Source organism: Xyrauchen texanus, chromosome 4 (assembly GCF_025860055.1).
Source record: "Xyrauchen texanus isolate HMW12.3.18 chromosome 4, RBS_HiC_50CHRs, whole genome shotgun sequence".
Classification (NCBI taxonomy): domain Eukaryota; kingdom Metazoa; phylum Chordata; class Actinopteri; order Cypriniformes; family Catostomidae; genus Xyrauchen; species Xyrauchen texanus.
This window is the reverse complement of record NC_068279.1, coordinates 13,103,385-13,130,141: the sequence shown is the minus strand read 5'-3', so window position 1 is coordinate 13,130,141 and position 26,757 is coordinate 13,103,385. Positions and strand designations below refer to the sequence as shown.

Here is a 26,757-nt window from a genome sequence, read left to right as displayed (position 1 = left end):
GGAAAGCACATTTATCTGCTTTATCAAAATTACAAAACTATATGCAGCATAAATACAGACCATAACACTTGTTGACGAAAAAAATAAATACAAATAAATGTTGTTCAGCAGAGAGGAGTTTTTCTTCTTAGTGGCAAACCAAAAGGGCTCAACACTTTTGAGAGGGGGAAACATGTTTCTATTTTATTCTTTAGTGGTACTGAATAAACTGAAAAACAGAGAGTACAACTGCACTGCACAGCAGTTTCTCACGTCAAGAGCTCTTGACAACCACTGGTAACACCTATACATGAACACTGCTTCAAAGAAGAACGAAAATGTTGCGTTAAAATCAGACAAAGTTAAAAAACTAAAAAAAAAAAACAAAAAAAAAACTACAACATACAAACCACTTTACCACGAACAAAAGTATAATGGTCTCATCTAGCCTCAGAGAGAGCAATGCTTTAGCTCTCTCTGGTGGCAATACATGGCATGTACACGAGTCTGAGATCTGATTGGCTAGTTAACACAAGCTTCAATCACTGAAATTCAGTTACAGCAACAAGATGAGCCAGATCTTTAAACATATATGGAAGACTTTAACACATTTTGGCTCTTTAAAATGTTGTCTTTATGGTCACCCACACTCAAAAGCAGATATTTCAGCCCTTTCTTCTGACATTAGTGGTTGCCCAGCAACATAACTTTCCTCTCTGGTGGCTATAAAACATTTACATTGCTCTGTTAATTTGTGTCTGGACTTTGCATGCTAATGTTTGGACGCATTCATATGGAATGGCTTAGTGGGTGATGCAAAACAGTATGCCAAACACAACAATAATAATAAAGTATAATAGAATAATCTACTTCAAACATATACAGTATATACCAGTGGTTCTCAACCAGAGGGCCCGGACCCAATAGGGGGCCTCAGCACACTTCTAAGGATGACTTAAAATTCATTTAAAATAAGAAATATTAAAATAATCCAACTAAATTCAAATGGGGGGTTGGAGTCAAAAAGGCTGAGAACCACTGGTATGTACTATATAATCTTTAATAATATAAGGTTTGCAATTCTGTCTATAAAATTGGGTCGTTGTGCTGAACTGATACAGTAGCATAAAAGTTTGAATAAAATATCTAAGAAGAGTAAAAAAGCAAAGCAAGCGAGAGAGAAAAATCGGCACCACTTAACACTGAAAATCACAACTTTAGTGTGTAATTGTATAGCTTTTTCAAATAATGTAAAAAGATGAAAAAATTCAAACAGTCATTACAGTGAATGGTGACTGAGGCTAACATTTTGTCTAATATAAGTTGTCATCCACAAAAAGAAAGCGGTTTGGTACAAAATGAGAATGACAACATTTGATGAAGTTTCCCTTCAAGGTATGGCTTGAGCTGACCATGAAAGATCATGTGGTAAAGGAAACGGGAAAAAATTTAAATAAATATAAATGAGATGTTCATGGTAAATATTAGTGGATTCGTTCTTGAAGCTGAAACACATAAAGTAACTATCACAGGAAACTCAGGTAATAAGATGCCTTTTGTCTTTCACTGCATGTGGCCTTATGGAACAAAAAAACATTTTGAAATAATCCATTACCATCTGTAAAAACCCCTCACAGATCATCTTATTTTCAAATATATATACTCTGGTCTGAAAGCACAACTAATCAGACAGCTCATGTATGTGCTCATGGATCTTTATTGGCAAATGGCAGTGGACCATAAATACAAACTGAGGCTTAGAGACTAACCAGAGAATCAGCTCATCTGAAACTCTAGAACTTCATACAGGCAAAGTTATTCTAACACTTTTATGATTATTTTTAAAAGCTGCTCCCTTGATATCGATTCATTTCCTTGACTCGCTAAAAACAATTTTCCTCCATGTTCATGATGACATGGCACACGTGTAGATCATAGTTCTAATTCGGTTCTATTATTGGATTGAGCATGTTGTACAACAGACAATGGTAAAAACAAACCAGATGGAAAGATGGAACAAAATGACAAAATTAACTGAGAGGAAGACTTGGTCTTGTACAGTGAAGATGGTACAAAATAAACATTTGTACACTTATTTAAAAATCATCCAAGACCAAACCAATCACTTCAATTTATGATACCCCAGCCTGAGCCTTTAAGATATATCATATTTTGCATGTAACAGGTCACAAAGACAAAAGCAAACCCCACCAAGGAAATATATTTTAGGCTTGATAAAATTAGGTTGTAACTGATCAGTGTCAACAAGAACATTCAAATACAACTATCAATGAATAAAATGAGGTTATACCCTTAAACATAAAATATGATGACGAAGAAGTTTAACATTCAGAACAAAATCATGTTTATATGACACTAAATTCAAACTTTTGTAACTTGTAACAACTAATTATAAAAGATCCTTTTGTCCCTTTCTCTGAGAGGGCGGTTTCTGTGAAACTTCAAACAGAAACTGAACCAAAGCCACAGAGAGGGGTACATAGCAATTCAAAGTCAGACAATGCCTGAACATCCCTCTCATGCACCGAATATGAAATCTGCTTCCTCTTCTTACTCAGTTGCATTTAGAATACCAACAGTCTCAGAAAGCCGAACTGTAACAGTCACAACCTACTGAGTTAAAGCACACATTTAATATCAATGCCGAAATTCATCTTTGATTAAAACAAATATTACAAACAGGTCACAGCCAAGACTAATGGAATATAATATGAATCCACAATAAATTCTTGAGTGCTCTGTGGTGAAAATCAATGAACAATGCCTTATGGAAACATTTGAAAAAAGAAAAAGAAAGCCTAGCCTGAGGTTGAAATGACAGTGTGATTAGCAGTGCATTAAAACAACATAGAATACAATAAACCATAAACATTATTAAAAAATATTCAGACAATCTATAGCAGGGGTTGGCAACCTATGGTATACGTGCCAGCATTGGCAGGCAGAGGGGTAATCAATGGCACGCCAGCAAAGGCAAGAGAGGAGTAGACTATTTTATTTATATTAATTCTGCACATTCATTCCAATTTGTTGTAATCCTTCTCATGATCACGCAGTGTTTTCATGAGCTGAATGGGAGGCTAAACAAAAAGTTAAAATGTGATGAGATTGCAATACACCCAACATGTATATTAAAAATATACATTAAACCCGGAAATAAAGTTTTAGGATTTTGAAGGTGCGATTCACCGAAAAAAGTTGGCTTGTGTCAGCGAATGGTTTGCATGCGCAGCACGAGTTTTGTCACACTTTACTACCCAATCAGCTCATGAAAACATGCTGCGTGATCATGAGGAAGGATTACATCAAGATGTAGATTGGAACGTAGGTGTGAAAAACTTCTTATAAATAAAATAGCCTGCTCCTCTCTAGCTTTTGCTTGTGTGCTGGTGATTACCCCTCTGTGATTTTGAAAAAGTATGACAAAATATTAAAAGTGGAAAACCAACTTAAGCTGGTACCTGTCGAAGCTGGTCATGAGCTGGTCCACCAGCTAATTTCTTTCAAAAACCAGATGAGCTGGTCCAAGTTGATCTCCCATCTTGGACCAGCTCATGACCATCTTAAACCAGCTATCATGTTCCAAAACACAGCTACCAGCTTAAGCTGGTTTTTACACCAGGCGCTGTGAAAATTCTCATGCAGGATCATGATTAATCATTGGGTTTTTACAACTTATTCACTCAAACTATATGCTGATATTATCATCTGTAATGAAAAATAAACTATTAAACTAGAAAAATGCAAAATAGAAACATTTTCAAAAGTGGACCCAAACTTTGGAAAATCACATACATGCATATGGGCAGCACTGACCAGGAAAAAAGGTTGCCGACCCCTACTCTATAGGTACAGAACATTTGTACACAAATGGAAATGTACAGCTCAACTAAAACAGATGAAGCATAATTTACATACATATATATATATGTGTATATATATATATATATATAATTATTATTATTTTGTGGCATAATAGATAAACATAAAACGTTCACAAAAATAAAATAACACAAGCAAAACACTGATCTGTACACACTCACTCACTGAAAATGGAATTACCCTAGGTTTAAGTTCAGTTTTCTATTGTATTCCTTCCAACACACATCTATACAGGTCTGGATCTGCTTCCGCAATGACCCTCTCCTCCCTCTATCCTCTGCCCACTGTGGTGGGCTCTCTCTGTGATGGTCCGTCAGGCTAGGCTGCCTCTTCCAGGGCAGGAAGCAGGCCTTTCACTGTCAGATGGGCCTTGAGCGAGTTGAAGATATGGAGCTGCTGGTCTGGTCTCAGAGCAAGAAGCTGCTGGATAACTTTAGCAGGGTTTGGCCCTCTAAAAGGGACGAGATATCAAATCATAATGTTTTGATTACTGTACTATAGAAATGGTCAGGCTATTAAATGTGCACTAGGTTTCTATCCAGCTAACTGTACATTATCCCACTTACAAAAAAAAAAGGGAAAAAAAAGAAAAGCAAAGCAAAGCTTAACAAAACAAAACAAAACAAACATCTCAATATTGATTTGAGTTTAAATGATTTAATTATAGACTATAAAGTGATACGAGATCAAGTGATATAAGATATAAAACTATACCAGCTATATAGGAAATTGGCTGCCTTGAACAAGTTCATTAAGTGGTTGTTACACAAAAAAATCTGACTGCAGAATGCCATGATTGACCAATCAGAATAGAGTTTTCCAGAAAGCGAAAGCCTTGTATTTATAATATTAGTTCCAAATGCACAAACCATAATCTTCCATCAACAGTCTTACAGAATTTTTAACAAGCATTCAAACCATAAAAAGACATGGCCTCAATCATGTTTATCTGGTTATTATCACAACACTGATAAGAAATAATTTACAACTCACACATAACTGACCCGTAAATGCAAATAATAGACCTACCTGATAAAGCTAGCGATGTAAACATTTACAAATGTGGCCATGAGGTACTGACAGTCAAAGCGGTCCATAATTCCTCCATGACCTGGTATGGTGTTGGCAAAGTCCTGCAGAGATGAAGATCACCGACACATTATAACCACAGCATCAGACAGAGGAAACTGCTAGCATTTGATAATGACCCTGCACCAGTTTTTCTTTGATGCTTTGCTTTGATGGCCTCGAATTACACGAATTACACCCACCTTGATCTTAAAGGCCCTTTTGAAGCCGCTGGCGAAGAAGCCTCCAAATGGTCCCATGATGGAGGCGAATGCAGACAGAGCGATGCTGTGGATCTGGAATGGGTACAACTTCACTGTGGTCTATGAAGAAAATGGGTGAGGGGGAAATGTTTGGATCTGTTCATAAGACACAAGTAGTAAATGCATGGCATTTCAAAATACATAACACAGAAGCTTTCAGCCTTTAGAGACCTTGTGACCAACTGCACAGGCTCACAGCCAACCCAGGAAACTTGTAAAAAAGCTTGATTTACTTAACACTTTAAAAATAGCTTTCTTTATGATAACATTACTACATTATATAATGTTTATCAGATCATAAGCTTGAAATCTAATGAATATTGACAGTATATTCAATTGTTTTTTTTACATATTTTCCACAGTGACCACTTGAAAAACCTTCAGGAGGCCCTCATTTTTTGGTCAGAAAGAGTTATTGTAGTAACAAAGAACTGTGAAGCAGAGCTGTGACAGATCCACAGTGAACGGAAAGTCGTAAATATAGACACAAAGAAATAAAAAAAAATAAAAAGAGATAGACAGGAGAAGCATGTGTGTTACACACATGCTCCTCCTGTCTGAGTGTGTGAGTGCTTTACCCAGCCAGAGATTGACTGCAATACAGATGGCAGGCTGTAGTCCTGAAGCTGGAAGAGCTCAGATGGCTCACAGTCCACCGTGAATCTGTTTGAGTCGTTATTAAACTCCACTGGACACACAAAGTAGCTGTAACCTGCCATTACATAGGAGAGCTGGAGAGAAAAGGTGGAGGAAGAAATTATATTTGCTGTTTAACAAATTGCAGTTGATGTATTAGAGGAACTGTCACCCTGAAGCAATCTAGGGTTAAAAGGATGGTTCACCCAAAACTTAAAATTCTCTCATAATTTACTCACCCTCATGCCATCCCAGAAGTGTATGATTTTTGGAAAAATATTTCATACAATGCAAGTGAATGGTGAGAAAAACTTTGAAGCTCCAAAAAGCACATAACAGCAGCATAAAAGTAATCCATACGGCTCTAGTAGTTCAATCTATGTCTTCTGAAGTGATCCAATACATTTTGTGTGAGAACAGACCAAAATATAACTCCTTTTTCACTATAAACTTGACATCAGAAGTCTCTTTGGCGATCGTGATTTCGAATACAGTTCCAAGCACCGCCTAGTGCTACACACATGCGTCAAGCGCTAGGAAGTGTAGCTTCGAGCTTGAAATCATGATCGTGCCTGGAGACTACAAAGGCAAAACTTAAAGTGAAAAAAAAGAGTTACATTTTGGTCTATTCTCACCCAAAATCGATTCGATACTTTTATGCTCTCTTTATGTGCTTTTTGGAGCTTTAAAGCTTTGGCCACCATTCACTTGCATTGTATGGACCTACACAGCTGAGATATTCTTGTAAAAATCTTTGTTTGTGTTCTGGAGAAGAAAAAAATAATATACATCTGGGATGGTATGAGGGTGAGTACATGATGAGAGAATTTTCATTTTTGGGTGAACTATTTCTTTAAGTGTTTTGTTCAACACACAATGGTGCAAGAGAAACGGTCCAGAACAATTCTACAGTTCATGGATCACCCCTTCAGAGGTTTCAGTGTAGGACATACAATACTGCCCATATTAAAACAGGCTTGTGCCTTTAACAGAGAATGTGGTGGTGTAGGTTATGACCAGGCCCCAACAGAAACTGCATCCACAGAATTTGAATGCCCTAATTCTACAAAGTTTGTTTATTAAATGTTTTGGTTAATTTGATTATGGTTTTCAGCTTCAAATAATAGTGTAGAACTCTCAGCTCTGAGTAACGCTCTTTACATAACAAATTTCTATCCATTCTACAGATTTTCCCCAAAATTATTGTGGATTTTTGTTTTACTGTGGAAGTTAGCAGATTCCATCTGGGTCTGGTTTTAATTGTTGTGTGAGAAAAGAAAGAAGGGTTTTACTTACCAGGATTCCAAACACAACAGTGGCGAAGAAGCCACCAATAAAGCCCTCCCACGTCTTCTTAGGAGATAACTACACAAAATGTTAAATTAAGTAAACATATAGAATTATATGAATATTCAATTTGAATATAATATACTATATAATAGAACGTATAATATATATACACTCACCTAAAGGATTATTAGGAACACCATACTAATACTGTGTTTGACCCCCTTTCGCCTTCAGAACTGCTTTAATTCCACGTGGCATTGATTCAACAAGGTGCTGAAAGCATTCTTTGGAACTGTGGGGGCCATTTTAGTACAGTGAACTCATTGTCATGTTCAAGAAACCAATTTGAAATGATTCGAGCTTTGTGACAGGGTGCATTATCCTGCTGGAAGTAGCCATCAGAGGATGGGTACATGGTGGCCATAAAGGGATGGACATGGTCAGAAACAATGCTCAGGTAGGCCGTGGCATTTAAACGATGCCCAATTGGCACTAAGGGGCCTAAAGTGTGCCAAGAAAACATCCCCCACACCATTACACCACCACCACCTTTAAATCACCTTTCTTTCCCATTCTGACATTCAGTTTGGAGTTCAGGAGATTGTCTTGACCAGGACCACACCCCTAAATGCATTGAAGCAACTGCCATGTGATTGGTTGATTAGATAATTGCATTAATGAGAAACTGAACAGGTGTTCCTAATAATCCTTTAGGTGAGTGTATATATATATATATATATATATAAGAACACAAACCTTGATGAGAGGGGTGCGGCCGAAAAAGAAGCCAAACATATAAGCCATTATATCATTGCAGATAACACAGGAGATGGGCACAATAAACCTGCACACACAAAACAGTTCATGTTATCATCCGAACAGATTATATATATTGTGATGATATGTATTACTCATTTTCTGAAACAACACTGGATTTGAAAGTACATGGAGTTGTGGAGTTAGTGGTCGACGGGAGGTATCATCTTACCAGATCATTCCCTCAAACAGGTTATGAATGATTAAGTGAGACTGAGTCACCACAATCAGCAGGGTCACATGAGTCCAACCGAACTGAAGAGACACAGAGAGAAAGTATATATATTTTCACTTCAAATCTGGGACAAAAGGCAGTGCTCTGATATGGAAAAGACATGAAACATGTGTGAGTGTGTGTGTGTATGCACTCAATACAATACAAGCAAATGTCCTTGCAGGGTGACATCCGTGACACATACAGTATGTGTGCATGAGAGTGTGTATGTGCAGCATGATATATCTACTTGAGTGAATGCAAGAGTTTTACTGAATTTAAATGTTGCACTTAAAAGGATTTGAGTCAATATAGAGTGGACCAACTTCTGTCACAGACAAAATGCAATATTTACGTTTCACAACAATCAGGGTACCCACACATCTTGAGCAATGAATTTCCTTTAATTTTCAGTTGTTCGTGATTACTGTATTAGGCTTTTTTTTATTTTTATAATTTTATAAAAATTGTATTCACAATGAGCAATTTATAGCTGATTAAATGAGCGGACCAAATCAAGAAAAAGCCTAGAAATCACAACTGAAAGTTTCTCTAACTTTGAAGGTTTTGTATGACCATGGAACCCCAAATAAAGTACACACACTCACCATGTAGAACTGCAAGCGATAGTGCTTCTTCACCAGGCTCAGAACAAACATGCAGAACCCTGAAAAAGACACACACCTCTGATAAGAGAGACAGTTCCAGCAATGTCATCCTCAGCTGTGTCTACATGACTATTTTTAGGCCAGTCACACAGCCAATAATAATGCTCTGTTTGACAAGAACCAGCCTGTGGCCAAGAACCCAGCTCAAACCAACACATATTTATTAAGTGTCCTGAAAAAGTAAATTAAACTAGAACATTTCATAAATTCTCATGGTGCACTGACACGTTAATAAACTTTATACCCACTACATCCTGTTTGTAGACATATGAACTGGCACTAGATCATACATTTTATGCCCAATTATAATTTTTTGTTTTACTTTGTAAAACAGATAATTGTTTACATAGTTACATAGACAATGTTTACATTCCAGCTAACCAGCAAATGGCAAATTGACTGAACATTATTCCATAATAATTGTTTTGACAGATATTGGTAACCTCTAAACTATTCAAGTTAAAGAAATACTTTACCCAATAAGAACATTTGCTCATAATTTACTCACCCACATGCCTTCCCAGATGTGTATGATTTTCATTCTTCTGCAAAACACGAAGATTTTTAGAAAAATATCTGAGCTCTGTAAGTCAATACAATGCAAGTCATCAAAGTCTAAAAAAAAAAAAGCACAAAAAAGCAGCATAAAAGTAAACCACATGACCCAAAAAGTTGATTTATTGACTTCTGAAGTTATACAATCAATGTTCAATAGATTAACAGTTTAAAAAAGTTTAAAATATTTTTCAGTTTCTCTCACACCTATTGTATCACTTCATAAGACATTAAGTAAACCTCTCAGGTCATTTGGATAACTTTTATGCTGCCTTTATGTGCTTTTTGAAGCTTCAAAGTTTTAGACCCTGATCACTTGCATTGTATTGACCTTCATAGTGGAGACAGTTTTCTATAACTCATTGTCTGCAGAAGAACGAAAGTCATACACATCTGGGATGACATGAGGGTGAGTAGATGAGAGAATTTTCATTTTTGGGTGAACTATTCCTTTAAGCAAGCTAAAATTGAGCCATTTAAAAATTATGAAGTAACATATGCTTAATAGCTCACACTGAACTGTTCACTGGTCCTCAGAGTCATGTTTGAGCATGAGGTGAAAAAAATACTCATAAACGCAATAGCACACCCACTCGTGTAGACTACCATGAGTCACCTACACATTTTGGCTGTAGCGGTTCTAGATCAGCATCCTGTTGCTGCCATTTTTTTCAGTGCATGTCATTGTCTTGGTGCATCATGGCTCCTAAGAAGCTTAATGGAATTATTTTCTTACACTTGGACAATGATAAGTAGAAAAGGAAATGACAAGACTAAAGCAAGAGTGAGCACTGTAACCAACTAAGCAAACACTACTGCAATACAATGCAAAGGTATTTTGGTGTATCTGAAGCATCTGACAACAAGCAATACATACGTAAAACCTGGCATGATGTTAAGTCCATTTTAGATTTAAAAAACACTTTTCAAAATACATATCATTTTGAGGCAGCTTTAAAGAAAATAGTGCTGTAGTTCCCCTAATGAGCAAGCCCAAGGTGGCAGTACAGGATATATTCTCTATATATGCTCATCTGTTAAGCCAATCACAAACCTCCACTGGTTAACAGACTCTTTTTCACTCATTTGGCCAAGATAAAATCTTGAAATATGCAGTCTTGCATTCTTTTCGAAACAGAAAATGAAATACAAGTGTTTTGTGAGCAAGGGTAGCACACTAACCACATCCTGAACGACACAAACTTTATGCCTAAAAATGTAAAAACACCCACAAAACCATTAGCTATTGCTCTGTCACCACACCTGTGTGTGTTAAAGCTGAAGTGTTTAACATTTGTGATAATGTCTTGTATCACCCTGTTGGGTTTCATTTGCAATAACAACCGGCTGACTGTACTGGACATTATTCCGCTTATTACGTGGCTACAAACCAAATACATAAACATAAAAAATATATTTGTGTTGAAATTATGAAATTATGCGAGAAGAAATAAATTGCTGAACAGCTGAAATCCATCTCCGGTTTGCGTCGGAGTTCTATAGGTGCTTATTTTGTCAAAATTATCGTCTCACTCCTCATTATCCTGCTTATTACAAGACTATTTGCCAAATAAACAAATAAATGTGCATGAAATATAAATTTTAGTTGAAATTATTTTATTAGCCTACTTGTAGAGAGATCGCACATTGATCTGAGAAGCAGGAACGGTGGATAGCAATACCTGGATGAGAGGTCTGATACGTGGATGTGCGGTTGTTACTGAGCAATATTAGACCGCTAGATGGTGCCATTGACCAATCAGAATACAGTATTCCAGAGAGTCATGTAATAACCACATATAGCTGATAAGTAATACTTTCGTAGGTTGATTTCCTTGAAAACGTAAGTCTGTGGTTCTGTGGCACAATAAAAATAGCGCTTTTTGAGCAGCTCATCCAGACCGACACAGCAACTTTGACTCAACCAATAGCATGAGTTTGGGGCGGGATTATCTGTTTGTTTGCTCAATGGCAGAAGGTGGGAGTATTCAAAAAAGTTGTTTGAAAACAATGTTTATTTTTGCAATTCTATTTGGTGGCAGTGGGGGAGATCACTGGTGTGCTTGTGGGAAATAAAGGTTCTAACCTGTGAGGTACAAGGCAAAGGAAATGAAGCGATGGTATTTGCTGAGGATGCGTAGAGGTTCCTCCCTCTGCACCAGAGTGAAGAAATAATCTGTCACTGTTTCCCCATAAAAGAAGTAGTTCACACACAACAGGAAATACCTAACAGAAAGTGTTACAATTAGCAGTCAGACACCATTATGACAAAGGCAGTTCACATCAATTGATTAATCAATTTGTTTCTAATGGTTGTGGAAGTTGTAACAATGATAGGCCCCATTGGTAAGACACTGATAGCAACAGGAAGTGGACAGACTGTAATCAGCAGATAAGAGTATAAGGAGGCTGAGACTAGGACTACATGAAAGAACACTGTCCTGTTCTAGACAGCAAAGGCCTCATTTATAAAACGTATGTACAATCAGATTTGATCCTAAATTCCATGAATTTGATCCTATGTAAAAAGTGTGGAACAAATTGGGATTTATAAAGGCAGAACTGACGTGAACTTTTTCTAATGCGTACGTCAACTGACAAACATGTGTACAAACATTTTAGTGCTTATGCTCCAGAGTGCTCTGACTTTAGGTGATGCAAATAATACATTAGTGAGAATGTTTACATGTACAAGAATATTTTGAAATGACTCGGGGTTATAGAATGTGGGTTATAGATTCTGCGTAATTGAAATGTTTTATTTTGGAAATCCGCTGTAACTGACTATTAATTTAGCCCTATCTGTACATTTCCATAATAAATTAATTTTGAGACCTACGAGATAACAGGAAGGTGTAATATAAAGTATATAATATGTTCAGCACATTTTTGGAGCGAGGAGGAGGAGAGATAGTTCAACATAGCTAAATCAGTTTACAGATTTAAACAGCACAGCAACAGTCTCATATAAAACTTGCCTCCATATTCTTTCAATTTATCCTTCAACCTCGACTGCTGTTGTTGAGGACATGATTCAAAACAAATGATTTGACTATAATGCATATATAGTTTATACAGAAAACAATTGTAATGTAGCTAGTCAAAGCATAATTCATTATATGTAAATGTGCACGTAAATCTCTTTTTAAGAAATAAATGTTCAGCAAGAACATGGACATTGGATGAAGAATGGTGTGGATTTACAGTAAACGTGGTCAATGAATGTATTTATTATTGATAATGAACATAAAAGAACTGATGATGAGTTGTTGAATATGCTGCAAATATGCGGCAGACACCTGCAGCTGCACTGAAGCCTTGGTCAACAGCACAAGAACATTCCATGTGAATTAATTAATGAACAAATGAATAACTTAGGCATGCGCTTTTATTGTATTCTGTATCACCATATTAGAATATTTGTGGACGTTTTGTAGGTGGAGTCCATGTGCACGTTCACGTGTACATATTTTAAAGTTGAATTGAGATTTATAGAGTGGGATGCATTTAATAACATTTCTTCGTGCGTACGAACGTTTTATAAATCGTTCGTAGGAACATTTAGGAAATTGTCCTATTACAATTAAGATCATTTTATGAATGTCTTTATAAATGAGGCCCCAGGATTCGACTATGTGATCCTACACCTGATTTGCCAGATAACTAATCTACAAAAAACTAAAAACGACTGCAAAGAAAAATGTCACCAGTCTTTGAAATGTCCTAGGGTGAATCTTGTGAAAAATAGTCATGGTGTCATTTTTCAGCCGCAAAAGGAAAAAACAAGAAATTATATTTTGTAAAAAGAAATCGAAGCTTATTTTTGGGACACTTAAGACTTACGTCAGTTAAGCACATCCAGTAATGCAAAGAAAAAAAAAATTCTCTCTCATTTAAATTTTAGAGTACAAGCAAAGTCATTGTAATATTTGCTGCACTGAAATTAATTTATGCTGGTATTTGTAAAAAAACAAACCAAAAACAGTAAGAGACTTTTTTTGCATACTATAAAAGTATGTTTTTTTTTAGTATGCAAACTATATTTTATTTGCACTACACTAGGAAAAACTATACACCATAATGTTCCCAAAGATAGGCTTTCATGCGAATTTAGTTTCAAATTTGGGTCAAATACGACTCTGCATTTTTTTTTTATTAGATTCAAGTTTAATTGAGCGGTCATTTTTCCCACTCAGATTATCTCTCTTGTTAGTTTTGACACATTAAAGGGATGATTCACACAAAAAAGGCATTTCTGTCATCATTTATTCATACTCATGTTGTTCCAAACTCATACAGATTACTTTCTTTTATGGTATACAAAAGAACATGGAAGAGGTCTGCAACCCGACCTGAGATCGACAGAACCCGACAAACTCTGGGGTTTCGGGCCGGGTTTGAATCAGTTTTTCAAGTGTGACTTCGGGTATGACTATGAATGACTTCAAGTTTGTCTATGATTTGCACACGTGCTCTCACTCACAGACATGTGCGAACGAATGTCTTAGGGGCAATTCACATTAAACATGTCTTTACAATGTAAACATGCACTGGGCAGACACTTTAGACTGTTGCACTATGTGTTGCTGTTTTTTTAGCATTTCACGCTGGACTGCAGCATTGTTTAGACACAGGGTCAAGTTAAAAAGAACTTTTAATATGCATTTTGAAACACCTGCATTCTGTTTCATTCATTGCTTTCTGAAAAGGATCAGGCTGCACAGAAAACTTCATGTGACACATGATTCCAGATTGTTCGGCACCAAGCAAAGTTTGTGCACTTGATAAAAGGTAAGCCATTGTTTTTCCCTTTTGCTCTGGTGTGCTGAGGGCCAACTGTGCCTTGTTAAAGCCTTGTAAGTTTTCTACGAATGTTAAATACAGCCTATTGCAACAAACAAACTTGCTTGGTGAAAAAATGATAAAGAGAGTGAGTGATTTCCGGTTTGTGCTTTAAATCTGACGTTATGGGTCGTGTTGAGATCTGGCTTTAAATGTGATGGTACCTGTCAGGTCTGGTCATGCAGCCTTGAGTACGAGTCGGGTTCAGGATTCGTTTTAAGGTCAGTGTAGTCCTCTAGGACATGCTAGGTAGAATTTCTCAGTCACAATTCACTTACATTGTATAGAAAAAAAGCCACAATAAAAGCGATTGGTAATTGAGAATAACATTGTACCTAATTTCCTTCAGATGAAGGAGTCACAAAGGGTGTGTAAATGATGAAAGAAATTTTATTTTTAGGTGAACTATCCTATTAATATCACTTGGTGTAAGCAGAACTGAGATTTTTGCTAGATGTATCAAATGTTGTGAATTTGACCAATGTTGTGAATGTGACAAAACTCATTGTCACATTCACATGAATACAACTTGGTGATTATTTCCTTTAAAATTTGAAAGGAACACTACAGTTTGACTGTGGTCAAATCCGGAGTGGTTTTACATTACCTCTATACAGCTGCAGATAGCATATATAGCTGGATGAGTAAATGAGAGCAGCAGTTACTAATTCAACACAAGAAATTGAAACAACTTGTAAGGCATCAAGCCAGATCCACAAAAAGACAAGATGAAAGATGATGATGATCTCTAATTACAGGCTTGCACAGTGGGAGAGAGATCTGGTGAGAGAAATAATGAGAAGGAGGAGAGAGGGAGTGGCTGAGCGTGAAAATGAAGGTGACAGGTGCATGACGCAGGTCTCACCAGCTTAGTGTTCTGAACCAGGGCAGGTGGTATGAGTGATACACACTGTAGCCAATTGTGATGATCTCATGAAAGCACTTGATCTGAACGCACATCACCTGTGAGAGAAAGAAAACAAGGTTATAAGACCAAGAGGCAACATAAATCTACATTCAATCTACAAAATGCTTCTTCACTAGCATCTACAATATAGTATATGTAGCCAGCTCTTGGATGGTTAATCCCAGAATAAAATGAACACTGATTATGCAAAGTGACATCGTGAGACCTAAAATAAATTACATTACATTAAATTCACATGCACTTCTGCATAGGTTATAATGATAACAAATTTCTGGCCCTGCATCCCGTGTAGACAAAGTGTTACATAGCACCTTTGAAAAGATAGCAGCAGCAGTAAAAATGCTGTGGCAAATGCTGTCAGAGCTGCTCAGCTGCTGGGTGAAGAGTGATTCTTCATTATCCTCATTGCACACCTGTTAAATATCTCATCTCCATCTAGATCTCCATCTGTGATGGAGGTTTTTTTTGCTGCTGTGTGTATCCATCCATTATGCTTTTTATTGCATTAAATTACTACTATTTATAGATTATTATCTTCCTTCATTATGCATCACAATTGATTTAGAAGGAAGGTTCACTCTCTCAGGATTTCATCTGTGGTGATTTATAATGGATTGTCAGTTTTTATCATTATATAAGAAGGGTCAGGGTGGAGTACAGACTGCACTGTGTTCTTTACTGCCAACAGTAATTTTTTTTACCCATCCAGTGCTGCAGCAATTATGCATTTGTTGCTGTAAACTGCTTAGAGGCAATAAAATATCTAATATATCAAATTATTTTTGACACTGAATCTGTAGAGTTCACTGGCACAATCGTAAAAATACGGCATTTGGACACCAAAAAGTCAGGGAAGCGGGGACACTCACAATCATCATCAGCACTATCGGACCCAGGTAAATAATGAAGAAAAAGAAGGAGATCATGGCCAGAGTGAGGATGCCCCGCACCCACCAGTTCTTCCATCTGCAGGGGAGACAAACACATTAATGCAAAGCAAATTGGGCGGAAATATAATCTTCCTAATGTCAGAGAGGACTAAAAGCTTATGTGGCCTCTTTATTAAAATAATCATCTGCACTGTTCCTGAGGTTCACAACAACAGACTAAAATTCAGCTCTGGAGTGGAGTACTGCAAATAAATATGTATTTTATATAATGGAACCACTATTTTACTGATTACTGATTTTACCTCTTTATTAAAAGATTTCTTGCATTTTAAGAAATCTCGATTCTACATTTTATGAAGACAATGCGAGTGTGTAAAACACGTAACCACCACTATAATAAGGTGTTTCTGGGTTCTAGTCTATGTGTTTTCTAGTGGTACCTAGGGTTTTCTAAGTGGTTGCTAGGTCGTTGCTCTGGTATGTTGAGCATTTTTTGTTCAATGCTACAGTATATGGTAGCACGAGCGTTCCAAGTGGTTGCTAGGATAGTTCATGTTGAAGTTATTTTATTTATATAGCACATTTAAAAACAGCATCAAGGCTCATCAAAGTGCTGTACAATACAATTTAAGACCAGGACATTACATGCTATTAAAAGACAGTGAAAAGAGATGAGTTTTAAGAGAAGATTTAAAAACAGATAATTAAGGTGACAATCTGATACTGATAACTATTCCATAAAATAAGACCCACAACCGAAAAGGCTCTCCCTCCTCTACGCTTTAGCCTCGAGCGTGGGACTTCAAGGAGATACTGATCACCGGATCACAGACTTCTAGGTGGACGGTAAGGATGTAGTAAGTCTGACAAGTAACTGGGAGCTTGGTTGTGTAATGATTTACAAAGAAACACTAGAATTTTTAAATCAATTCTAGCTTGAACCGGCAGCCAGTGAAGTGATTTTAAAATGGGGGTAACTTGATCGTACTTCTGACCTCCTTTTAGAAATTTTTTAATTAGAAAGGATACTGCTATGCTTTGAGTATTTTTTTTCTTCTTCATTGCAATATAGTAGCTCGGGTGTTCTAAGTGGTTGCTAGGGAGTTACTATGGCGTTTTGAGTGTTTATGTTCATTGCAACAGTATATGGTAGCTATGGTGCTCCAAGTGGTTGCTAGGGCATTGCTATTGTGTTTTGAGTGTTTTTGTATTTTATTATTCATGGTTTCAATATATGATGGCAAGAGTGTTAAGTGGTTGCTGGGGTGTTGCTATGGTGTTTTAACACCATAAACACGCTACATGCAATGAATACAGGCTAACTTCTAAAAAGTAGAATTTATACATTATTATTTCAGGAGCTCAGGTTTTTCACAACAAGGACAGTAGACCTATGTACATTTACACTGTATGTTTGATACATGTTTACAATAGAAAAGGTTTATACATTTTGAATTAGAATATTTCATAAAAGTTTGGTCTGTTACATTTTGATACTTTTTATCCATTTTGCACATCATAATCAAGTAAAAGACATTACTTTCGTTGACTAAAATTGTGTCATTTTTGTCAGTGTAAAACTGACTAAAATTCATCAATATGATGATGAAATATTGAGTATTTCTAAAAGACATTTTCGTTAAAGATTAAAACGAAAACTAAAATGAAACTTTTGAAACTCCAAAATCGACATAAGAGCAACATAAAAGTACTCCAAACGGCTCTGGTGATTAAATCCATATCTTCTGATGCGATATGAAACAGAAAAACATTTAAGTGCTTTGTCCTTTACTTTCAAGTTATCCTTCTGTTTTTGGTGATTCATACTCTTCGTGCATATTGCCCCTTACTGGGAAGGAAGAATTTATGATAAAAAATTACTTAAATATTGATCAGTTTCTCACCCACACCTATCATAGAGTGTCTCAAGATATGGATTAAACCACTGGAGTCATTTGGATTACTTTTATGCTCCCTTTATTTGGATTATGGAGCATAAAAAGTTTGGCACCCAATCACTTGCCTTGTATGGACCTACAGAGCTGAAATATTCTTCTAAAAATCTTAATTTGTGTTAAGCAGAAGAAAGTCAAACACATCTTGGATGCCATGAGGATGAGTAAATCATGAGGGACTTTTCATTTTTGTGTGAACTATCCCTTTAAGTATGAGAAATAGCAGTAAATACAGATTATTAGTTATGATCACAAATATTTTGTGTGGTTTGTTATAGGAATTTGCGGTTACCGGGAGGAGAGGCCTGAGAGGGCTTTGTTGAGAACCTCTGGCGTGTCATCAGCAGAAACAGGAACTTCAGGAATCCCAGTGTCTGGTTTAGTCTCACTATCTGAGGCTCCATCCCTCTCTGACCTGCCCTCCGTTTCAGATCCCTGAACACAGACAAAGAGAGAGAGAAATTAATGCATCCATTAGTGTATGTTTATTGGCAGAAAGAGTTCTGCATACTAAACAGACCACCAAAACAGTAGTTTGAAGACACAAAATACAAAAAACACTGACCCCAAATTTAGGTTGTCACTGTGGCTACTAATGACCTGCCTTCATCTCCATAGCAACAGGCTGTACAATGTGTTATCGTCAGATGGGGCCGCACCAGTTGGCTGAGCTGTCACGATTGTTCTAAAACCTCTTTCTCTCCATTTTATATTAATAATTTGGACTTGCTTACAGAGAGCGCCCCCAAGCTAATAGACCACATCCTGCTCTGACACTTTCTCCAAAGCAACAGCAAGGCAAGATCTACGAAAGGATCCAGTGTTGCCATAGATATCGACTACATCCTGAAATTAAGGATGCCAGAGTTAAAAATACCCTCCTCCTTCCCAGCCAAGCAAATAGATAAACAGAAACTGAGGACATCCCACTTTTCCTGAGAGAAACAGAGAGGGTGGAAAAGATAAACATTTTCAGTCTTCCTGCCAAACTCGTCCCATGTTCACCTCTGAGTATGAGACACAGAATTTGGATGACAGCAGTGCTGATGCATGTTGGCCATCTGGAAACGTGGAATTCCTTGAATAATGCAACAGCAATAAAATTACAGACTACATTTGAGATGACTGAAATTAGCCATTTGTTAAAGTGTTTTTTCAAGTCATTCACAACTGCAAGACAAATCTATGTCTCATATTATTTGATGCTTAGGCAAGGCATATCCTGAAGACCCACGATGCCACTGTTTGCTGACTACTGCTAACAATAGTCTAACGTCTCTCTGGAACATTTTACCAACTTCATTTTAAACTCAACATGAGCATAATGTGTTTCTCAGTCACATTATGAATGTGTAGTTAAGTCTAATGTAATACAATTTACAGGGCTCCACCTCGTCTCATTCAGTTTTTAATTCCAAATGAATTCCTAAAATTCTCTCAAAGAAACAAAAAACACAATAAAACACGCTTTGCATCTGGGTCCTGATAATCATTTCAAACATGTTTTTGCAAAAAAGACTGAATTACTGTAGATCATTACATGGAATATTAATTAGTTTATATTATTGTATTATGTGAGAACATAAAGACTGTGTGAAGTTATACAAGAGACTGACTGGAGTGTTTTTGAAGCTCACAGATACTGTGACATCATATATCAGTTTCTGTTAGGATATGTGCATTCCTACTAGGACTTATTTAACATTCAACAAAAACAAACCATGGTTTACAGGAAAACTCAGACAGCTTCGTAAAATCTTGCATAATCAGGCCAAAACCACACTGAATATGGAAATTAAAGGGGATAAAAGAAGCTACTCTGAGAAGCTAAAAACAAGTTTGAACATGCATCAGTGTGGAGAGGCCTGAAAAAGATTACTAACTTCAAGACACCATTACCCAATACATTCAATTCAGCCATGAAATCGGACATCAGAAGACTACAAGGACAGTTTAGACTGCTGAGTGGATTATTGGTAGACCCTTGTCCTCCCTTTAAGAACTGTACACTTCCAGAGTGAGGAAAAGGGCTGGTAAAATCACTCTGGACCCAACTCACCCAACCCATTATCTTTTTGAACTGTTGCCTTCTGGCCGACACTACAGAGCACTGAGCACCAGAACCGTCAGGAAAAACATCACATGAACAATTAAAACTATACTAAAATTACGTGCACAGCCTAGTCAGTTATATTATTTAGCATATCCTACATCTTCTGCATTATATTACATGCACTGCATATAACAGAAAATGTTTGTTCTTTATATAACAGATTGTAATAGATTTGCACTACGTGTGTGTATGTGGGTATGTATGAAGGTGAGTGTATGTACGTATATGTATAACTATTTATATTGTATTCTTTTTTGTTTTTTGTTTTAATTACCCATGTCTTGCTGCTGTTTTGGTATTGTTTGTATTGTTGTACACTGGAAGCTTCTGTCACCAAGACAAATTCCTTGTATGTGTAAGCATACTTGGCAATAAAGCTGATTCTTCTGATTCGAAATGCAAAATATTATTTACAAAAAGAAATCCTATTCAGATTTTTTATTTCATCTTTTGTTTATCTTGTATTTATCTTTCATAGCGGCTTTCTTAAAATGTTGACCTGTCATGAGTTTAACAGATCCAATTCATGTTCAATGGAAATTATTTATTGTTAGAACAAATAAATGCTCCTGGTCATCTTTATACATTTTCAAATCTTAATTCCAAAGCAAAAAAGTTAACCTAACAGGTAAAATATCGGTATCTGCCTTGATGCACCCCTAGAAATAGGACATAATTCTGCAAAACTGTAGTTTAAAAAAACATTTTTTTTTAATTAGCCTGTACTGAAATAAAACATGGTTATGTGGACATGCACAAGATCAGCTTTGTTTTAAAGTCTGAATGCAGAAATATGAATGAGGGCAGCACAATTTTTAAATTGCATAATCAAAAATTAGGTTAAGCAAATGCCTTGGTGTTTGAGATGGCCAAAGTGGATCTCACAGGCTTGACAGAGAGCCTGCCACTACACTAGCAAGCAAGCTTATAATTATACTTGGTTCTTTCTTTCTTTCTTCACATCAGCGTGGGCTGAGAGACTTTTACAACCCTAAAGATAGAAAAGGCTGTTTCTTTCTTCTTTTGAAGAGAAACCACAAATTTACCCTACCTCACAACCCAATGAGGAAATTCTCAGGAATTATTGACTAAAAACATTTGCGGACAAAGCCTATGAATAAGAGGGTTTACACAAGAATTCCTTAGATTATAGTCCATTCAAACACACAATCATGTCCTACTGACAAAACCTGCCCTTTGGTACCCAGAGAACAGTACAGACACATTGGTGTGAATTTGTGAGATCTTCACAATAATGCACCATTAATTTGGTATCCTATAGAAGATTAATTTTTATAATGTGACCTTGCCAAAAGGTTTAGTTTAAATTTAAACTAATGTACTTGTGTTATAAGACAAAGGCTCTTCTTGACATCTGAATGTTCACTCACCCATCTGCCCAGATCTCCCCAATTCTCCATGATTTCTACCTTATCTTCCACCCAGTATGAAGATTAGTCCATGCACTCCAGAACTCAGGTGAAAGCACAGTTGATTCAAACCTCCTAAACCCTGCTGCGAGTTCAACCTCACTGCCCTGAACAGTGCAAGGATTGATCATGCCATGTCATGTCATTTCAATAACCTGGCAACTGCAAGAAATACACTGGTGCCTGAAAAATGTGTTTTGTTCGGATAGACAGGAAACCTTCAGTACATATATAACAGCACAGGAAGAACATCATCTCCAGATCCCTGGTGCTCTGACTCACCCCATGAACACAGACATCATTTTAGAGTAAGGATAGCTAGAAGCTAAGATTATTAATCAAACAATTTTATATCAACGCATAAAGCCAATGATTTTACTTTCCTGGGACCTGACATGTCACAGACACGCGTAATACAAAAACATCGACCACAGCAGATATTTTATCCATGTATGGCAGACAGACAGCATGTAGCTTCTGATTACCATAACAACATCCATCTTTCTCTTTTTCCTTTACCTTATCCTCCGAGTGCTGGTGCTGCAGCTCTTTTTCCGTCGCTCCTCGGTGTCGTATTTCTGTCATGATGCCCTCGGTTTGTTGAAAATAAAGGCCTGAAGATAAAACAGCAATCGACTGGGGTTGCTGTTCGTTTTCAATGATTGTTTTGAGGACGGGAAGGCAAGCGACTACGCATGCGTACGGAAGCGTGTGGGGGAGCGCCATCTGGTGGTTCGGTTTTGATAGGATAGTCAGACAACAGGCAGGCGATAGATAGATAGATAGATAGATAGATAGATAGATAGATAGATAGATAGATAGATAGATAGATAGATAGATAGATAGATAGATAGATAGATAGATAGATAGATAGATAGATAGATAGATAGATAGATAGATAGATAGATAGATAGATAGATTTTTTTAAGTGGAAAATTACTTCGTTTACACTTTGATGTCGTTCAAAAAGCTCTTGTCATCACTCTCTCGGCTGAGCGTTTCAGTTAAAGATAACATACAAAACACTGCCACCTTCCGGACATTATTGTGAATGACATGTCCAGGATCGTTGACTAGCTCAGGGGTTTGCCAACTAAGAACCCCCAAATAATGATCTCCTTAAGAGGTACCCCTTCCTAAATACAAAGGTCGCTAAATATTGTCATGTATATAAATTCATTTACAGTGTTTGAGAGATTTAGCAATTGTGGTATAATAAAAAAACAATATGGTGTTTTTATCAAAATAATTGATGATTGGCTTTAAATAATAATTAAATAATTGTCGTTATGCTAAAGCCAAAAGAAGTGTTTAAAATATATACTTTGATTTACTTTTTTTGACCCACTATGATAATAATTGTACAAACCATGTACAAACCTTAAGATATATATATATATATAATTTTTTTTATTTAATTTTTTTTTTTATCCTCCAAACTGAAATTCCAAGATTTTTGTAAAAGCTCTTGGGTAAACAATAAATCCTCAATGGTATAACTTAAGGCAACGATCAACTAAAACTTTTTTTAATTTTTTTTGGACCTTAAGAATATTCATTTGTAGTATTTCAAAAACAGAATTAAACAGAAACAGTAATAATGTTACATTTGGTAAATGTTTATTTATTTATTACATTTACTTTCTCTCCTTTTCTCCTTTCCCACAGACACCCTAGCCTCCCCTTTGGGGCCCCCTGGACCCCAGTTTGAAAACCCCAGGCCTAGCTGACCAGCTCAAATGGCATTAAGACTTACAGTAATTAATTCCTTTCAGGATGTACTAAAATAATTTTCATGCAATGAGGATCTTCTATTTCTTATATCTTCTATTTCTATATCTTTCTTATTTGTGGTTTATCTAGTATAGAACATTGGACTTGTTTACAGAAAACGTAGGCTTGCCTGTTATCTGCAGAAACAACAAAAGGCCTACCTAATTACCAAAGGGCATAATTTGTCAGGAAATTCACACAATTAATGTTTAGTAACATTTGCTGCATTTATTAATCATTCTATGTGCTCTCTCTCTCTCTCTCTCTCTCTCTCTCTCTCTCTCTCTCTCTCTCTCTCTCTCTCTCATTTTCCACCAGATCTCTTTTGTGTAAAAGGATTCTGAAATTAGGGTTAGGACATTTTCAAAAGAGACATCATAAGGTAATTCAAACATTATAGGCACAGGTATTCTCATGTGACAATTTGTTATTAACTGAGTGTAAAATATCAAATGGTGTCAGTGTTTTACATGAAAGGACGTAAGATGATTTCTGTACATTTATTTATTGAATAGAAAACAGAATGTAGTGCATTAACTTATGACATTATGAAAAATATCATTAATTTAAAGAACCAAGTAATTTAAAAACAGACATTTCTATTGGAACATTAAAATAAAATAGTGAAGTACAAATGAGTATATTAAACATGAGAATTAAATATTTAAACGAGAATAATTACAGCTGACGATTTGTTTTAATTCTTCCAAGCACCACTTTATGCACTGGTAATATAGTTCAGGTTTTTTTCTTGCAGTATTCAAACCTTTATGTCTATCCACATTCTGTCTTTCTTTTCTATTAGAGAAAACCAAGTCCACCATTTGGACTTTCAAATTCAGTCTCTTCAATGAATGGAAATCTAGTCATTGTTTTCCACCACAAATCCACAGCATCTCCATTTGAACTGACAGATCAGATGTTTGGCGACAAAGGTGATCCAAACAGTGAAGTCCTGCGTAACTATTCTGTTGTCCACAGAAGACAACCTGTCTATGTACTAGAGTTTCAGCAGATTTTTTGGCACTCATCTGGAAACTTACTGTAGCCTATGTTTGTCCCTCAAGCAATCTGGTCATCCAGCCACTTTTGATCCGATTACTATATAGCAAAATTGAAATTTTTTCAGAGAACTGGTTTGCCAATAATAGTATGAATCCCATTCTCAGTCTCTGTGTATTTGATGTCAATTAATTTTGGCTGTCTTTAGCACCAGTCAAATCTCTGGCCCACCATTTTGAAAAATATTTGGTTGGGTATTCGTAGATATCTACAGAGTTTCTGGAATGCCTCATTGCTTAGAGGTGCATGTGGTCTTCCTTTCGACTCATCCAGGCACTTGTCTTGTCCCTCAGACAGCATACAATAAAAACCTTTTGTGACGTTGAAGTAGAAATTATCTGGCTTTATCCGAGGTGGAAGTTCCAAAAATTTCTCTGCTTTCTGGAGCTCAGGGAAAGGATTCTGGATCAGTGCCTCTCCATCCACAATGTGGATTTGCTCCCTGGGAAAAAGCTCCATCCATCTGGCCAGGTGTTGGTAGTAGAAACTTCGCTGAAGGGCCTTGTATTTGGGGTTGATGTGTCCTTGTGATAGTAACATCTCTTCCAGTGGCTGGTATGGCTTATTTTGCTGAATTCGGTTGTGGAGAACTTGTGTGTAGTCTGACACAAGCCTCTCCGCGGGGTCACGAACAATTAGCAGCAGTTTTACTGCTGGATTTGTGGCCCATATCCTTCTCGGGGCCGGTGGTGCTGTAAAGTAGCCAGGAGTCTTTTCCACAGTCAGCTGCCCAGGGAGGGTGATGGGCATTTGGGCACGGTACCAGTCTAGACCTTTCCGAAAGTTTTCCTCCTGGTTGAAGTAATGGATCTCTGTCTTGGCTACCTCCACATCAGGGTGTAGGTTGAGCATCTCTAAAAGGGCCCTGGTGCCTCCCTTGCGCACTCCGATGATGATGGCCCCTGGCAGACGTTGCAGAGCCATGGCATTGAAAGTTCCAGAAGGGTTCGTCGAAGTCACAGCGGTTAGGGTGGCTCTGAGTTCGTGTAGACAAACAAGCAGCTGAGCCTGGAGCAACAGCAGCAGGATCAAAGCCAGGAGCAGCGTCCACAGCATGGCGTCAGTCCAGTCAGGTCAAGGGCGGCACGGTGATGCACAAAAACTAACACACACAGCTGGAGATCACACACCCCCACAACAGCTGTAGATTTTGGCTGTTCCAGAACTGTGTGCAGTAAATTTCTGAATAGGAAAATTGACAGGAAAATATGTGTTAATTATATAATTTATGCACTTGTATTTAAATAAAAAATGTAATTAGAATAAAGTAGTTAATGCATTATTTAGAGAAAGGAAAATATTTGAAGCTCACAGGAACATATTAAACATTAATAACATTAATAATAGATCCAAAATCTTTAAATATATCAAAAGACTTCAGATTAATTTTAATAATGTGTAAAAATAATTACATGTAAAACACATGTAAAAACAACAACAATAACAAAAACAGCAGCAGCAAGAGCAGCAGGGCTTCTTCCTACTTCCTCAGTTTGATTTAATTAACAGAATTATTAAATCAAAGAGAATAGAAACACATTAAACATTCATGAACAATAGTCCCACGGATATCTCTATGGGTAAATTTACCCCGTCCGAATCCAACAGGAGAGCCCCAGTAATACCAATAAATCTTCTCGAATCTCACATTTCCATAGTAGTGTTCACAACATAAATTGAAATATTTATTATAGAGACCCTTTCATAGTAGCTAAAAAAAAAAAAGTGAAAAATTACCAATTATGAAACAAAAGTACCACAAGAATCAGAGGCGGAATGGCCATAGGGAGAACACTTTTCCCAGTGGGCCTCCCAAGAAGCATGGCCGCGATATGTCAAAGTGGGCCATGATATGCTGAAGGGGGCCATGGGATTTACACCCTCGTGTCATTAAAAATGCATATTACTTTCTATCTAAGGCAGAATGGCAGCCTCGGTCACCATTCACTTTCACTGTTTGGAAAAAAGGTCAAATGAAAGTTATTGGAGTCTAAGATGCTGTCTAAAATCTCCTTTTGTGTTCCACAAAAGAAAAATTTAACTGGTTTGGAACTACAAGAGTATGAGTAAATAATGGGTCTTGAGTGAACTGTCCCTTTAAATTGCAACATTTTTAAGCAAGCAAAGATTAATCAACTGAGAAGGATATATAATAGCAGTTGTAAATGGCTATCGGGATAATTGGCCACTTGAGGGATATATTTTCCCTTCCACTAAACACAGGATAATAAACTAATAAGAAAAATCACAAAATTTTTTGACTGTCAAACTTGGTCGCCTCGTTTAGTCACCTCACCCTTGTGATGTTATGGTACCCTGCTTTATAGTGAGTCACGGGTTATTAACAACCTGTGAACGTGCGCACCCTTATT

General features: G+C 36.8%; 2 protein-coding genes across 3 annotated transcripts in view; both read right to left on the bottom strand.

Moving 5' to 3' along the window:
* Position 1: 1 nt before the first annotated feature.
* Positions 2 to 22,222, bottom strand: LOC127642911 (phosphatidate cytidylyltransferase 2-like). 2 transcript variants are annotated; one of them, XM_052125354.1, is made up of 13 exons: positions 22,070 to 22,222; positions 18,300 to 18,442; positions 16,032 to 16,128; positions 15,100 to 15,197; positions 11,479 to 11,618; positions 8,778 to 8,836; positions 8,128 to 8,210; positions 7,896 to 7,983; positions 7,146 to 7,214; positions 5,792 to 5,944; positions 5,154 to 5,273; positions 4,912 to 5,015; positions 2 to 4,333 (listed from the first exon to the last, which is right to left on the bottom strand). In XM_052125354.1, exons 1-13 carry the CDS (start codon positions 22,133 to 22,135, stop codon positions 4,201 to 4,203), a joined length of 1,353 nt encoding a protein of 450 aa, XP_051981314.1. In that variant the 5' UTR covers positions 22,136 to 22,222; the 3' UTR covers positions 2 to 4,200. The 2 variants fall into 2 exon arrangements, with proteins under 2 accessions (XP_051981314.1, XP_051981315.1); XM_052125355.1 differs by lacking the exon at positions 22,070 to 22,222 and adding an exon at positions 21,512 to 21,652.
* A 1,710-nt stretch (positions 22,223 to 23,932) lies between these two features.
* hs3st1l2 (heparan sulfate (glucosamine) 3-O-sulfotransferase 1-like 2) overlaps positions 23,933 to 26,757 on the bottom strand; it is a 30,920-nt gene continuing 28,095 nt past the window's right edge. The window contains exon 2 of the mRNA XM_052125585.1: positions 23,933 to 25,567. Within this exon, the coding sequence (XP_051981545.1) occupies positions 24,530 to 25,441 (912 nt within the window). The 5' untranslated portion in view covers positions 25,442 to 25,567 and the 3' untranslated portion in view covers positions 23,933 to 24,529. The remainder of the gene's footprint in view (positions 25,568 to 26,757) is intronic.

Bases quoted from the DNA above. Each gene is read 5' to 3' on its own strand.
- LOC127642911 (XM_052125354.1), bottom strand. From the start codon at position 22,135: ATGACAGAAATACGACACCGAGGAGCGACGGAAAAAGAGCTGCAGCAC. The intron at 16,129-18,299 runs GTAACCGCAAAT...TCTCCCCTGCAG, and splicing joins CTCTCAGGCCTCTCCTCCCG to ATGGAAGAACTGGTGGGTGC. The intron at 5,274-5,791 runs GTAAAGCACTCA...TTTTCTTCATAG, and splicing joins TGCAGTCAATCTCTGGCTGG to ACCACAGTGAAGTTGTACCC.